The sequence below is a fragment of the Amphiura filiformis genome, chromosome 13 (genome assembly GCF_039555335.1).
Source record: "Amphiura filiformis chromosome 13, Afil_fr2py, whole genome shotgun sequence".
In the NCBI taxonomy this organism is placed as follows: Eukaryota; Metazoa; Echinodermata; class Ophiuroidea; order Amphilepidida; family Amphiuridae; genus Amphiura; species Amphiura filiformis.
Genome location: NC_092640.1, coordinates 55,062,653 through 55,080,242, shown reverse-complemented (window position 1 = coordinate 55,080,242; position 17,590 = coordinate 55,062,653). Strand labels below are relative to the sequence as shown.

At 37.8% G+C, this 17,590-nt stretch overlaps 1 protein-coding gene across 4 annotated transcripts in view; it reads right to left on the bottom strand.

The window, feature by feature from the left end:
* Positions 1-266: 266 nt before the first annotated feature.
* The window catches only part of LOC140168535 (GPN-loop GTPase 3-like), a 32,957-nt gene continuing 15,633 nt past the window's right edge, over positions 267-17,590 (bottom strand). For all 4 annotated transcript variants that reach the window (XM_072191934.1, XM_072191936.1, XM_072191937.1 and 1 more), the window contains exons 3-9: positions 15,093-15,201; positions 10,992-11,079; positions 9,455-9,534; positions 8,662-8,796; positions 7,742-7,847; positions 5,486-5,576; positions 267-2,322 (exon numbers count right to left, since the gene is read on the bottom strand). In XM_072191934.1, the coding sequence (XP_072048035.1) occupies positions 2,116-2,322; positions 5,486-5,576; positions 7,742-7,847; positions 8,662-8,796; positions 9,455-9,534; positions 10,992-11,079; positions 15,093-15,201 (816 nt within the window). In that variant the 3' untranslated portion in view covers positions 267-2,115. The remainder of the gene's footprint in view (positions 2,323-5,485; positions 5,577-7,741; positions 7,848-8,661; positions 8,797-9,454; positions 9,535-10,991; positions 11,080-15,092; positions 15,202-17,590) is intronic.

Below are 17,590 nucleotides of genomic sequence, written 5' to 3'. Positions count from 1 at the left end.
TTCGCTAATCAAATGCACTCAAAAAATTTGCGAAATTTTCATGCATACAAACATTTCATGCTTTACAGTATAAAATCCGATATCTGCTCCGACCACAGAATTAGAGAAGGTGAACCGAGACTTGACCGCTATCTTGATACAGACATGAAGCAAAAATTGGGGGCATTCGGTTTCCCTCAGAATGCTCTTGAGGCATTTGTTGTCATGCAAGTGCGACATCGCATACTAAGCATAATTTGACACACTTCATAGTGAAACGCAGCGTCGATTGCAAGCGATACAGATGAGACGTACAATTGTTTTTGTACGTCTCCCCACACCCGTCGCCAAGGACCCAAATACCCCCAATTTTCTCCCCATAGTTGACGGTGGGATTGTACCTGGCGGTATAGGGAGTCCCGGTTCTCCTTCTCTAATTCTGTGGCTCCCGACAGAAGTTGCATTTTTGGCTGTCCGAAGACACTTAATATAACATTCTCTGCTGTGCGAGTTTTAGTTGCTCTCCACTGTCGCTGACGAAGATGCTGTAAAATCTGAAAACGTCTGCAGACTATATACTGGTTAGCAAGCCACCAGTCATTTTGGATGGGCAATTTGCTCCTGGAACAGGCAAAATTAATGCCTGTGACATATGCTATATTCTAAGAATAATGCTTGAATAAGTTCTGTGAACTCAAAACAAGACCAGATTAATAAATCAAGGCAATAGCAAAAGCTGTTTGAACTGACTGAACCTTCAAGAGGTGCGGAGGTTTGGTTCATGTTTTCAGGGTCAAAATCTGGGTTTTGGTGAAAATGATGGCCACTTGTCAAATCCATGGTCAACCTGTAATCACCAATGACCTATTCCAGTTGAAATCCATACACCCCTGGAAGACATGACCTTAATCTCCCACACAGGGGGTGTAGATTTCAAATGATGGAGTGCATACCTTAATCAGCCTTCCAACATTGACCTATCAGAGCCTGGACAACTCTTTGGAGTATCACTTGTTTAACCTTGACACTTAGCAAAAAAACCTTTGTTCAAAACTGTGGTTTTGACGACCCAGAACTCCTCATACAAGTAGCAAAACATGAGAGCCCAATGCCTCATGTAATCAATTAAACAAACTTGACAAAGCGCCTTAATCCACAGAAGTGTCACAAAGGGGTGGCTGGGGCCATGCTCCCAAAATTGTGTCCGACAGTCGGCAAAATCGTACCCAATTAAGGATCTGTTAAACTCCATTGCTATCCAGATTGGCTTTGTTTGTTTAAAATATATTTGGCTATTTCAGTTGAAATCCATACACCCCCTGTGGAAGTCATGACCTTGATCTCCCACACAGGGGGTGTAGATTCAAATGGAGTCAACCATTCAGGTAACCCCATTTGAAATTCACACTCCCTATGTGGAAGATTAAGGTCATGTATGGATTCCAACTGGAATAGTCCATTTCTTATTTAACCTGAGTGAATCCGTTGCCAAACATTATTCACCCGTCTAATCACCCATAGGATGTACTGTTCAGACAGCCAGGCATTGCCTGATCAGAACTGGCTATGAGGTCTTTGTTGTCCAGAGGGTGTATGGATTTCAACTGGAATAGCCCATTTCTTATTTAACCTGAGTGAATCCATTGTCAGACAACACTGCTCACCCGTCTATTCACCCGTAGGATGTATTGTACAGACAGCCAGGCATTACCCTGATCAGGACTGGCTGTGAGGTCTTTGTCGTCCACTGTATCTGTATGCAAATGAGGTAATGGACAGAGAGAGGATTTTTTTTACATTTGCCTCCACCGGGAATTGAATCAGAATCCTCTTGCACCAGAGTTACAGACTATAACCGCTGGGCCGTTGTGCTCTCATAGTGGAGAAATCATTCAGTAAATTGAGACCTTGTCCCTTAACTACTGAAATCCAGTTCACATAGGGCCATCCCAGTTGAAATCCACACACCTCCTATGAAATACATGACCTTAATCTTCCACACAAGGGGTGTAGATTTCAGATGGAATCACCCATTCAGGTAAGCCCATTTGAAATCTACACTCCCTGTGTAGAAGATTAAGTTAATGTCTTCCACAGGGGGTGTATGGATTTCAACTAGAACAACCCATAGCTGTTTCAATCACAACAGTCATCATGATCATGTTCATGCTCATCCCCATCACCAAAGTCCGGCATATCGCCATCCCCATCCTCTTTAGGTATCTTGACTTCCTGGTCTTCATCATGCTGTAATGCTATATCAATGCTGAGCAACAAATCACCTATGGTCTCCTCGTCACCTTTGTCTAACGGTAAGAATCGCACTAAACTGTAGTCTTCAATCTGTGAAAAGTGGAAACAAAATAAATTATGAATAAATATGAGGATTTATAGTGCACATTCATAACCTCATTAATAAACGTGATGCGTGCTATCCAATTACATTTAGTTATTTGTGAAAACGCGAACGCATATCGAGGTCATTAATATCTCACAATTGACCGCAAAATGCGTAATTGTTCCAATGTCGCATACAATTGAACGGCGTTTGCATGTTGTTGTCGTCGTACAAACTCTTGCGCACACGCTGGCTGCCGATTTGGATTGTGCACTACCATATTTGCACAGATTGTGATACGCACTTTTGTTATTGGTCGTCCTGTTTTAGCTTGATCGATTTTTGGAAAGGGAAGATGTAAAAATCATCTATTTTTATAAACTTTTGAGCAAAATTTTGTAAGGTGAAGAGATTAAAGTGACGGTTATGAATGAGGTTAATAACTTTGCATCGGTATTCGGTAATATGTTGGGCATTGTGAAAAATCTCAACATTTTGCTTTGGACCTCGGAATATCCCTCCGGATATTCCTCGGTTCCAAAGGCAAAATGTTTAGATTTTCCCCAATGCCCTCCAAATAACGATGCGCAGTTATTAACCTCTAAATAGCGGTGTAGCCTGGGGCAAAGGGGGCAGCTGCAGCATGCCCTCCAAATAACGATGCGCAGTTATTAACCTCTAAATAGCGGTGTAGCCTGGGGCAAAGGGGGCAGCTGCACCCCTGTGAGAAGTCCCACTGTCGCACAATGCCAAATCACAGGCTTCTGTACACTTTTCAGATATTCACTGACCACTGTAGCCCACATGACACACCTTATAAACCAGGGGTATATATTTTTATGAAGTTTCAAACCCAAATCAGGCCTCTAAAATTTAATCTACTGCATTTGGTTCTGATGAATGGCGACATTATTTCTTTGATCGATTTGTGGTACAATACAAAAAAAGAGAAAGCAATCACTTGGCGTGTTTTCTACAGGGCACACATTTTAAAAAAAACCATGAAAACGATTTTGATCTCGTCAACATTGTGTATAACGAGGATATAACAAAGGATATTCAAACGGATTCTAACATATATGTATAAACATAAAAAATAATGGGGTATTTAATTGCTGAGAAAACTTAATTTTAGAAAACAAGTTTATACGTCTTTTAAACGTTTTTTTTTTAAGTTTCTTGTAGTATCCTTAAATGCAGCGATTCAATTCAAACACAGCACCCTCAAATTGACCCAAAACACCTCAAGTCAATATACCCCACCAAAGTATTTATGAATACTCCCTAAAAAAACAACTTGAAAATTGGGGATACAATATATATGAGCAGTTGTAAGGGAGATTTGATAATTAAAGTTTTACCAAAAGGATATCGAAATTTGTCACATTAAAATGGTTCAAAGTGACGTTTAACCATTTGGGCACAACTGTCTTTCTTACAAAGCCTGTGATTGGCTGATTATATGGTATAATCCTTGAGTAACCAATCAAAATAGAGATTTCAGATCTCTTAGCAATATCAAAGCTACTTCCCTCAGCCCTACTGGATATTCTATCTCTGATTGGCTCAATACATAATATACCATTTTTATAAACAAATGAGTTCTAAGAGGCTGGTTTGTGCCTATAGGGTTACTTCCCAAACAGATATGGGGTACACCCTGGGGCACTTCACATAACAGTGGTGATCTGCAACAACGTGGACTCTATAGTTTGATCAGCTCGTAATCGGCAGGCATTATTACATCATGGATTAAGATCAATATATTTTATTTCGAGAATTATCTTGTGACATCTCGCCAGAAACATCCCAAATTATTAATTCAAGTCCTATATACTTTATCTACTTTCTTTAATACGTACAATGTAGACCAGACAGGTCAACTACAGTAAAACCCCGTCTACAAGCATACATAGTGTTTTTTATGAAAGCTAAATTAATTCAAAGCCAGCGTAAATATACCAATACAAAGAGATTGGTCTTAAAATAATACTTGTTTGTATATGCTTGGATCCGTAATTTATTTGCTCATACTCCATAATGGCGCCTGGATTATTGTAGCTTACATCAGAAGCACTCTATATGCTTGTAGACAGGGTTTTACAGTATATCACTCTTAGCATGGGTCTTCTTTTTGGCGTAGTGATAAAAGGCTTACAATTCCCGCCGATTACCTGATCCCGCCGATTACCTGATCCCGCCGATCAAAGTATAGTTGTGGCTATCTACAGGACACAAATTTCATGCAGTAAAAGTGCTAGTGATGCAACACTTGAAAGCAACCTTAGGCCTAAAAAAAAAATTGTTTGATTGGCGTAACCCGACCTACCCTAAAATTAGGCCCGACCCTAACTTTTTTTATTTTATTTTTGCAAAAAAAAAAATAATAAAATTTAAAAAAATAAATTTAAATAAATAAATTTAAAAAAAAAAGAAGAAAAAAAGTTCCAAAGCCTTTATCAAACGAAATTTACAGCTTAAAAAAAAAAAAAAAAAAAAAAAAAAAAGAATCCCGACCTACCTACCCTAAAAATTTTTTTATGTTACGCCAATCAAACAATTTTTTTTTTAGGCCTTAGCATGATGCGGCGTGTTGCTGTTAAAATGATTCCACTCGCACTCGGCTAATCACATCAAAAACTTCAGTGTTAGATACAGATCGTTAACTGTAATCTGTAATTTGATATTATGAACAACTAAATGGGCTATTCCAGTTGAAATTCATGTAACCTCAAGCATGATGTATTATACAAGTGCATCATGCAACATATGTGCCAGTTCTTTATAACATTAAGGCTATACACCCCCATGAAGATATGAGACCTTAATCTCCCAGGGTTATAGATTTCAAATGGTGTCCCCCAGGTAACCCCATTTGAAATCTACACCTCCTGTGTGGAATGTGGAATATTAAGGTCATATATTCCATAGGGGTGTATGGATTTCAACTGGAATAGCCCAAACTGGAAATTTGTTATGGGCTATTCCATTTGAGGTCCATACACCCCTATGAAAGACATGACCTTAATCTCCCACACAGGGAGTGTAGAAATCAAATGGAATCACCAATTCAGGTAACCTGTTTGAAATTTGTATCTATCGCGTGGAGATACAATTATTTTAAGTGGAATAACGAGCAAAACAAAATTATTCTCGATAAACACTTACTAAAGATGCAATAGCTTCATTCAGTTTTTGGAATTGTGGTGCAAGATGTTCTGCGTCTGTCACCAGAAGACTTGGGTCAGGATCCAGGAATCTGTGAAGAAAAAAAACCAAAAGTTTCAACATACATGTAAAAGCTACGTTAAGGCTTTGGGCTGGCCATAGGCTTCTACATAAAAAGTCCAAAGTTTTTGAGATATTGGAGAAAAAGAACGGAAAAATAAAAGCTATGTTAAGGCTTTGGACTGGCCATAGGCTTCTACATAAAAAGTCCAAAGTTTTTGAGATATTGGAGAAAAAGAACGGAAAAATAAAAGCTATGTTAAGGCTTTGGACTGGCCATAGGCTTCTACATAAAAAGACCAATGTTTGAGATATTAGAGAAAAAGAACGGAAAAACAAAAGCTATTTTAAGGCTTTGGACTGGCCATAGGCTTAGACATAAAAAGTCCACAGTTTTTGAGATATTAGAGAAAAAGAAAGGAAAACCAAAAACTATGTTATGGCTTTGGACTGGCCATATAGGCTTCTACATAAAAAGTCCACAGTTTGAGATATTGGAGAAAAAGAAAGGAAAAATAAAATCTATGTTAAGGCTTTGCACTGGCCATAGGTTTCAATATAAAAAGTGCAACGTTTGAGATATTAAAAATATTGATTTAGTGATATTTCATACAAAAACATTTAAGAAATGTTTTCATGACCTGACAGTGACACTGAAATGTTATAAAACATTTTGTCCAGAACCAAAACATGTTTAGAACACATTTATAATGATTTCAAAATTTTAGTGTTTGCTGGTTAGGAATCTATTGAAAAATAGGAAATGAGAAAAGGTATCTTAATGATATATGACCCTATTCTGATGCACTCTAGGCACGCGCTCAGATGGTGGTCACTAACCATGGGTTTCGCATAAAATTTGCTAGCTTCCAGGAAATGAGAACAAAAGGTATCTTAATGATATATGACCTTATTCGGATGCACTCTAGGCACGTTCAGACGGTGATCACTAGCCATGAGATTAGCATCAAACTTGCTGGCCTCAAGGTCAAACTCTTGGCTAACACCATCTGAACTGTTTCGTGGTAAGCTAATCGCAAATCTGAAGCGGCATGCATTTTAACCCTAAAAATTGAGTGTTTAGTTACTTCTGACCAAGCTAACCAAGAGTTAACCAAGAGTTAGCCAAGAGCCATAGGTTTTTTAATGCTCGATTCTATAAACTAGTTTCAAGTCTTGAACCGTCTGGACATGCCATCTGTTATCTATCAACTCCGGAGGACAATCGCATGCAGGGGGTAAAATGATCTGTAAACAACTTTAATAACAAAAAATCATTTCCTATTACTATTATTAGTTTGGAAAAGGTATTTATACATGCCATCTATTATTAAAATCAATACCATTTAATGTTTTGTAAGAAAATTAAATACAGTGGTTGGTAAAAAGGTTTCCCCTAGTTAAAAACAAAATTACATGATTGGCATTTTTTACACTGAAAATCTAACCAGGTTGAAAAGCTCTTGTCCTGATCTCCACACCAAGTTCACTGTACTCCTTTAATACCGATCTTCAGATGTTGGAAAAAACAAACAATCTACCTGTTCACACAAATTATGCAAATCAGCTTCTTAATTAGCATATTTTGCACTGAAAATCTAATCAGGTTGAGAACTTCTGGCACTGTTACCCCCTACCAAGTTACATTATTTTACCCCATGGATACATAACTCAAGAAATTGGGAAAAAAGAAAAACCTAACCAAAATGTCACATACACACCCCCACAAAAACACACATACGCCCCCCTACACATATACTCACAAAAGGAATACACCATCGCATAATACCCCTTTATGGCCAAAGCCTGGGGGATAAAAATAGGAGTACTTACTGTACATACTACCACTTTACAGAGTATGCTGCTTGTTTGTGCAAGTGAAGTCTTCAAAATTTTAGGCTAATTCTCTAAAAACCTCAAAGCTGTTAGACGTCGGATCTATAGACCACTTGACATGTGACGTCATTACCCGGCAGTATGCGCACAAATTATGGCAATTTACATTGTTCTTTGCCCTGCAGTGTGCATTCGCATCGTAGTTTGCTCAGGACACATGTATTTTAATCGCCTATCACATTTCATGATAGCCATTGAACAGTGTAGCTGTTCATTCAAGCATATCGATAGACTAGTCCCTCGCCTTTGTTGGTAAACAATGTCAAGTGGTCTATCAGAGTAAGTCTAGATTGTACTCACTTTTCAATATTCTTTTTGGCTTGGCTGTCCAGTAAGTCCATTTTGGACATAACATTAACATGTGGAATCTCCAGATTAACCATAGCTGACAATGCTGACATCATTCCTGCAAAAAAAGTGGGGGGAGAAATTAGCATATTTTGCAACAATAACCTACTGGAATTTGAGGACCGCCAATTGCCAACCCTCCACCAAATCGCATTACTACATGCTTTACCAGATCCGAGAAATTACGCTTGCAACCTCGGACAGACTGACGGGTGCACGGACAGACAACCAGGAAACATAAGTCAATAAGGAGAGTGGTTTATGGTTACTATAATCAGCTTTGAAGTCTAAGGTTGTGGAAAATTTCCTGTTAGGATAATTGCATATTACAAATGGAGTCAAACCCATTTAAAATTCACACTCCTTGTGTGGGAGATTAATGTCATGTCTTCCATAGGGTGTGTATGAATTTCAACTGGAAGAGCCACCTGTGTGTTCATTTAAAGCAGTGTCATACTGACCAGGGGAAATTGAATTGCTGGGATAAAATTTAAAGTCATGTCTTTCATACGGGATGCATGAATTTAAATTCTAGAGAATAGCCACAGAACCAGCCTGCCATCTTGACACAGGCATGGAGCAAAAACTGGGGGTATTCAGTTTCTCACAGAATGTGCTTGAGGCATTTGTTGTCGTGCAAATGCAACATGGATGATAGGTGCATTTGAGAGACGCACTTGATACGACCTGCACGTGAGTACCAAGACGCTTCAGTTGATAAGCATAATTGTTATCGTTCGTCTCCGTGCACCGTCGGCAAGGACCGAATACCCCAATTTTCTCTCCATAGCTGACGGCGCGATAGTCCGTGGCAGTATAGGGAGAACCGGTTCTCCTTCTCTAATTCTGTGAGAATAGCTGAATCAAATTACCTGAGAAGAACTTGGGTGTATCAACAAGAAACTGTGAATCGATTAAGAAGACGCCGCATATCCTGAAGTCCCAGCTCTGTAATGCGTCTACCAGTTGTCTCATCACTGGTAAATGACTGTATAACTCTATCTGACCTACAGGTTCAAGAATAATAACAATAATAAAATCACTGATTTAAATCAACTTTTTCAGTTTTTACCATTTTTGATGAATTTAAGTTAATTTCTTTCTTGAATTGACTGTTTTACTTCATTTGTAATGCTTCTACACCTCTATGATATCATTGTATCTATTGCTAAAAAATAATTTTCAAGGTGCAGAATTCAACAGGGTTTTCCCCATGATTTTACCAAATTTTTTCTTTGAAATGCTCACATCTGAAATATGTTTTGATTTCTTTATAAATACCCGATAGCATTTTTAAATATTTTTTTTAAATAAAAAATATCGCCAACTCTGTTGTCCAACAACAACATACCCCCCTGGACACTAATGCTCATGGTAAAAGGGATTCTTTGCTTTTGTTACATGTTCAGCACAAACAAGTTATAAAACATAAATGTTATAAAACCAGGAAATACAACAATACCAAAGAAGCCATATAGGAATGTTAACACAGATATTTATAAATGAAAAGGAATCAAATGGAAAAAAGTTTAACACACAACCGTAAAAATTTTGTTGTTCTTGTCCGAACAACCTGTTTATAGGTACCTATGCCTTTTTACGGAACAAGCATATTTCTAATGCAATTGCCCCCCCCCCCACTCCATCCTTGACAAAAAAACTTACCTGGACAATCAAATAATATATAATCACCGTCCATCTCTCCTAATTGTTCATGAAGCCAATCAAAATTCTGAGCAAAATACCTAGAAAAGTGATGGACAAAATACTAGTTTACAATGATGTAAAACAAATAATTACACCCAAACAGGGGGCGTTTATTAGAAGTCATTTTTAGAATGATAATTCCTGTTAAAATCATTAGGTAAGCTATGGACTATGAACTAGAAACACTGACATCTGGTTCACTTCTGTGTTTCCGACCAGATTTTCGCCGATTATTGACGCTATTATCGATCATGTGTGCAACTTGGTAAGCTTACCACACAAGATAGCATGGAAATATCAGCAGCATTTTTGAAACATCTTGGTTAAAAAAAAGTTGTGGGACGTTTAATTGAGGGGGGCGACTATTCAAGGAAATATGGTAATTAGGTGACATGGTCCGATCCATCTGATCCACACAGACCAAAGTCGGAAATTTTGACAATTAAGTTGCCACTTTTGATGAAATTCATTAGGATAGTTCAAAAGTCAATTAAACAAATAATTCTGGTACATGTAACAGATCCAAAAGATGAAAGTATATACTAACTCAAAATATTTCAAAATATATCAGGAGTCTTGTTCACTCTGCAATGACTGTGGTGTTTCTAGATGTCGGCAGTCCTAAGTGACTGTGATGACATTACCACATTTGAAGTTTGCTGCTTTGAGATGATTTGGTCATGGAGCAGGATCAGGAGCAGAGGGAAGAATACTATGCATAAGGACGAGGGGGCATGTAACTTGGACAGAATTTATAACCAGACACATGGCAGAGTTGGTACTCTTTGGTTTTAATCTCTCTGCCCTGTATGAGTGACAGACACACATGGCAGAGTTGGTACTCTTTGGTTTTAATCTCTCTGCCCTGTATGAGTGACAGACACACATGGCAGAGTTGGTACTCTTTGGTTTTAATCTCTCTGCCCTGTATGAGTGACAGACACACATGGCAGAGTTCATACTCTTTGCTTTTAATCTCTTTACCCTGTATGAGTGACAGACACACATGGCAGAGTTGGTACTCTTTGGTTTTAATCTCTCTGCCCTGTATGAGTGACAGACACACATGGCAGAGTTGGTACTCTTTGGTTTTAATCTCTTTGCCCTGTATGAGTGACAGCCACACATGGCAGAGTTGGTACTCTTTGGTTTTAATCTCTTTGCCCTGTATGAGCAACATACACGCATCATCAGCCTGCTATTATTTGCCCAAGTCATTTTTTTGTAATTTTGAGAACAAAGTACAAAATATGGTTCAAGTATGCATTTAAACATATTTATTCACCAATTTTTGCACAAGAACAAATGATAGTGATAAAAATTAAAGGGAATAATCTTAGATAATTATGGTTATTACATAACTGATGCAGGTTTGAACCACATTTTGTTCTGTTCTCAAAATTACAAAAAATAACTTGGGCAATTAGCGTAGCAGGCTGACGGCATGGCAGAGTTGGTACTCTTTAGGTCTAATCTCTATGGTATTGTTACTTACTCCATGCAGAAGACTAGCCCTCCATTCGGGCCAAATTTTAACGAGTCATCTTGCATCACATCATCCACTTCAATAAGATCTCGGATATCTGAAATTCAAGCAGCAATTTTATAAGTGTAAATTAAAGTTCAATCTTTTTTAAAAAGGTAGTTTATTTAGGGAGTACAGCCAAAATGGTTTGCTGAGCTCAGCCAAGCTTCACTAGAGCCTTTGATACTAACAAGCGAAAAGTATAACAGTTTGCTGATATTTATCAGAGTCTTCAGCAATGCAGCAGGGTCTAACTTAATGTTTAAGTCTAACTCAATGTTTATGACACATATCATATGTAATTAAGGGGGTCCTACACCCCTGGCCAATGTTTTGCCTATTTTTGCATTTTTCTCAAAAATTATAGCACATTGGTGACAAGTAAGATATGTATATTATAGGGCAATGACTACAACTACTGTACTGAAAATTCAGCAACTTGAAGCAAGTAGTTATTGATTTATTGATCAAATATTGGTTTTCCTCATTTTGACTGTAACTCCACAACTGTTGTCTGTGCTGAAATAAAATTTCCAGTGCAGTAGTTGTAGTCCTTGCCCCTATAATATACATATCTTATTTGTCCCTAATGCGCTATAATTTTTGAGAAAAATGCAAAAATAGGCACAAAATTAGGCAGGGGTGTAGTACCCCCTTAAGCATATTTATGTATAAACATTTTTCAAATCAGCTACCTGTAGCATTCGACAACTATTTCATGCAGCAGATAAATCGACATAAGTATCACACAAGAAATGCCGATGACTATAATATATGTCATACAAAAACCGAATTTGCTCACAAAACAATAAGAGCTGCCGGTCATAGGAAATGGAATATTACTGATAAATATATAAAGATGGCAAAATCAGTAAACCATTTTAAGTTACAAATAAAGAAAAGTCTAATAAAAAATTACCTCTAATATTTAGGCATTATTTAATGAACTCCCCCATCCCCACCCATTTCCACCCCAACTATCAATTTCTTGTGTGAACTGTGGAATGTCTATTTATTGAAATGTTATAAATATTTATATTGGTTCTTTCTTTGCATGTTCTTCTCCTCTTTCTTGTTTCTTTTATTTGTTAAGTTTGTGTAATTGTATGTTGTAACTTAGGGCAGTGTAAGGGGGTGCTCGCTTCAGGCCTTTGGGCCTTTTGAGCATCTCCTCATTCAAATTTTGTGTCTTTTATATATATTTTGTATGTTGATTTGAATGAAAATAAAATGATGATGTATAAACATGGGTGTATGACACAACCATAATTAATTTCCTTTGTGTTCAGTAAGTACATAATGATCCCCTCGTCAAAAGCTCAAGTAGTCATTAAACATGCATGTCTGGGGTAATTGTCTGTGGTCAATACAAAGTTACGATGTAAAATTGTAAGCAAATAGGACTAATTGGGCTTAAGCCTGATAGCTTAGAAAGCCTTACCAATAGCCATGCCTCGAGAAACCGGTCCAAAAGGCCAAACATACATTAACATGTACTTGATTTTAAGTTGTAAGTTTTGCGATATCTATTTTCTTATGTACATGTATTTTATTGTTTTGTTACTCCATCTCAATTTCAAATTTGCTACCTTTGGCCCCAATGGACCAGATCATGTCACATTATACTATGTTTTTTAAAAAGCCATATTACAACATTTCCATAAGCAATAGAATAGTATTTTTTGGTAAAAAATGTTAGTTATCACTGTCATATGTTGATTTGGGTCCAAACAGACGAAGCAATACAAAGAAAATCGCTATTCAATACCAGTGCATATGTCACCAATGTGAGCCACTCATTCAAACGTGAGTCGTGTCTCTGCTTTTGCTATGTCACGACTGCCCACATGCCATGTACATACTGTGTTATGCACATCATGTTCGCGTTCGACCAATATTTCCATCATAATAATAAAACGATGGTTCCGGCGGTTTATTCAAAATCTCGGATTTTGACAAAACTACAGCACCTCAAGTCTTGATTTTGCAAGGTATGTTAGTTTACTAAAGTACATAACAATCGTGTAAAAACAGAATTTTGAAAAGTATTGAGGGTGTCCTCATCAGCAAATGTTATAATGAATATGAGCAACATGGTACATTACATGATTGTTATTTATAAACAATCATACCACATGTTCATCTGCACGTGCTGTCAGCAGTGTATGATTGGTTGATTCAACTGATAACTTAAATTGGGCATTGATAACTATGAAAAATAACAGCACTTTTCAAAATACAATTAATTGAGGAGATATATTAATCACTTATAAATAAGCTCCATCAATTTAGGCTCCATTAAGCATAGCTTAGAGCCAAAAACAAGATAATTAATTTCCTCATTAGATACAAAGCAATTGGAAGCATGATTAGCCCAGAGAAGATACATTACCCTTCCCAGAATCCTTTGCAGCATGATGTATCACCTCATTACATCAAATGACACTCCTATTACCTTGTACAGGTTCCTTTTGTTTTTATGTTGAGATGTTGAGATGTTGAGAATAGACTGGCTAAACATGGGTCGATCGCGATAGTAAAAAAATAAACATACTTTGTTAGATCTGGATGTGCTCTGTGCCTTAAGGTACGTTTTGTCACTATCGACCCATGTTGCACTAGATAGCAAATACTGTGTTTCCTTGAATAGTTGCCCCTTCAATTAAATGCTCGCCACCACTTTTAAAAAACGCTATTTCCATGCTACCTCGTGTAGAAAGCTTGCCAAGGTTCACACATGCTCGCTAATGGCGTCGGTAATTGGCGAATATCTGGTCATAAACCCCAAAGTGAACCGGAAGTCATCGTTACCAAGTTCATAGTCCGTCATTTCAGCGTGAGTTGAAGCTTACCTAATGATTTTAACAGGAATTATTGTTCTAAAAATGACCCCTAATAAATGCCCCCACCCCCACCCCCCTTTTGGAAAATGCAATGCATCTGCGACTATTCGAGGAAATACTGTTAGTATAGAAAATTGAAATGGAAGAAATGCATTGTGGGAAGGGTAAGATATCTTCCCTATCATTAGCCTATGATTAGCCTAATATTAATTTGTTGCTTTTCACAGCTCTCAGGGTTCTCCTTACTCTAAGCACGTTTTATGCCACGTTTTATACCAGCATGGTTTTTTTTATATAATTCATAGAAAGTTTCTTGTCATTTGATGGTCTAAATACTATTGATTCTTTCTGCTATTTTAAGCGGCCAGCTGCAAAAGGACTATTGCACTCCGCGTCCGTGCAATAGTCATTTTTCCTTTGCACGGACACGGGGCTACCGTAGCAACGCTGACAGAGGCGAGAGCGCATAACGCAAGGTTTCCAGTCACCTCGGCAAGCCTAGGGTTAAGAGCCATGGTAGGTTTAGAGTCAGGGTTGGGTTTAGGGTCTACTTAGGGTTTGGCCAAGCCTAGGGTTAAGTGTCATGGTAAGTTTAGAGTCAGGGTTGGGTTTAGGGTCTACTTAGGGTTTGGCCAAGCCTAGGGTTAAGTGTCATGGTAAGTTTAGAGTCAGGGTTGGGTTTAGGATCTGGTTAGGGTTTGGCCAAGCCTAGGGTTAAGTGTCATGGTAAGTTTAGAGTCAGGGTTGGGTTTAGGGTCTACTTAGGGTTTGGCCAAGCCTAGGGTTAAGTGTCATGGTAAGTTTAGAGTCAGGGTTGGGTTTAGGGTCTACTTAGGATTTGGCCAAGCCTAGGGTTAAGTGTCATGGTAGGTTTAGAGTCAGGGTTGGGTTTAGGGTCTACTTAGGGTTTGGCCAAGCCTAGGGTTAAGAGCCATGGTAGGTTTAGAGTCAGGGTTGGGTTTAGGGTCTACTTAGGGTTTGGCCAAGCCTAGGGTTAAGTGTCATGGTAAGTTTAGAGTTACGGTTGGGTTTAGGATCTGGTTAGGGTTTGGCCAAGCCTAGGGTTAAGAGTCATGGTAGGTTTAGAGTCAGGGTTGGGTTTAGGATCATGGATGGGATGAGGTTAAGATTGGGTTAAGTTGGGGTAATGTATGATAATGAATTCAATAGTTTCCCATCCATCAATATAGTACACTTTGTAAACAAAATATAAGACAAACAAACAAACCTGCAAGTGGTTTATAGGCAAAATATTCTGCAGCCGGATCAAGATTAACTATATGGACGGCTCGCTGTATATTCTCACAGTGCTTCAGTATGGTGTCACAGTATGTGGACTATACAAATGAAATAAAAACAGTCAATCAATCAAGATTAACTACATGGAGAGCTCGCTGTATATTGTCACAGTTCTTCAGTATGGTGTCGTATGTGGACTAACAAACAAAATAAAAACAGTTAATCAATCAATTAATCAAGATTAACTACATGGAAGGATTGATGTATATTCTTACAGTGCTTCAGTATGGTAAATAAAAATGGTCAATCAATCAACATATCAATCAATCAATCAATCAATCAATCAATCAATCAAGATTCTTAGTCAGTGGCTATGGTTTAGCTTGTACATTGTACGCCAAGAATTTCATTAGTTCCTGCATATCGTCTATCACACAGTAGAGGCTATATGGTCATTATGGAACACGCTTGTCAAGGTGCGCACTAGCTGAGGGCAAGTAGCGCATTGTAAGCATAGTTTGTAATACGCAATGCACTATGCAAACATATTTCATATAGCTAAAAAAATCCAAAATGCAAAATCCCCATAGAAGAGAGTGGTGTTTTTTTTTGTTGTTGTTGCCTAATATCAGAAGGAAATTTTTTTTAAAATACACAATGATATTGAGGAGCTGATTATGACGCAAATATGGTATTAAGATTATAGATATGATCATCCCGTAAATGAGTATATTGTGATCCTAGCATCCACTTTTTATTTTTCAGTATAGAGATCCACGAAAAAAGCTTATTCCCAAAATCAGTTGATTCTGATTTAGCGTAAACTTGCAAGTTATGCATGATTATCCGTATTAAACATGCTCTATAGACGAATCCAATTTCACGCAATGGCAGCCATGCATAGCTGGGTCCCCGTCGGCTACATGACAGCCTCACCTAAAATGTGAAATGATGCGGCCTTGGAAGGTATTTTAAACTGCATTCTATATCATACACAAAAGAATGATGACAATTTACAATACAAAAGAATCTAACATCAAATTTTAAGCGCCTTTAATCCACCCAATTGGGCAGTCACAAGTTCACAACACCAGTTTGGTGCTGCGGGGACCCAGTAATGGCCGACCAAATCCTGACCATGACTTGGCTCGTTGGATTGGTCTATAGGCCACTGTCATGACTGTTACGTTCTAGTGTACCAGAATGAGAATGTAACTCAAATTTGACCATATTTTTTTAATTTTTGCTAAACGAATTAATCTGCAAGAAATTGTTTACACCAGGGGGGCCGGCCAAGATTGACACGTAAACACAAAAATGTCTCAAATTATTCCAAAACTGTACGCATGTTATTAAGTACTATTTTATCAGTCTAAATCCGTTGAGGTTCGACAGTGAACCTCATTGTAAGTACTGTTTTTTAATGTTTTGTATGAATAATGCACGGTATGTTTATGATATATACTTAAAATTGCCTCCATTGTGTATCACGGTTAGCGTGGTGTAATGGTAAAGTTCTCGCCTGCCACGCACAGGGTCCCGAGATTGAGTCCCACTCACTCCCGGCTGCAAATTTTTTGTTCTTCACATTCATTTTGCATCCAAAATAATTATTTTTATGTGAAAATGTATAAATTCACTGAGAAATATATTTTGTGCATTTTTTTTCTGTAATGGGGCCAATAGAGCTAAAAACACAACTCGGCACGGGGCGTCCAATGTCCAGGCAGTGTTGCCGTCATATAGTCTGTTTTGTTTACGATATTGGCTGTTGCCACATGAATAATGTCGTCCACCATCGTCTGTGTTTACACATAAATATTATGTAGCCAGAGGTTGCCAGTGGTATACAAAAATCTCAACATTTTTGGAGAAAAGTGGGGCGATGACGCTGTGGATCATAAAATGCCCCTTTAAACTGAATGTTTGAACAACACATGTATTAAAGGTTAAAAAACAATAACAATACACCTACCATAATACTTAATCAAGTCACAAATACAAAGACAAGTCAAGACATGCCCAAGAATAACAATCACTTGTATTTGGACGTAATAGCGCTGTTTCCAAGAAAAACAACAGAGATAAAAACATTGGTTGATGACGATGAGGAAGTTCCTCAAAAGCGCTCCCGGTATGCGGAATAAACAAGTAGTGTTGAAGTCTAATTTTGAAATGTTTAGTACCGTACTTTTACTGTCTTTGTACTATTTTCTAAGGAATTCCATAAAATTGGACCAGAATTTCTAGCTACAAGATCTGAAAAAATCTTTTTGTTTATGCTAATACTATAGCACAAAGTCATTTTTTTGAAATATCTCAAAATTTGAACTTTTTCTGCTGAAACCTATGGTAGCACATAGAACATTAACAACCCTAGCTCTAAATTTGTTGTAAAGTATGAATTTTTGTACCCAAATATTCAACGGTCATTGTATGAATGTACAGGAATATTGGAGTTCAAGAACTGTGCCTGGGTGGATGAGT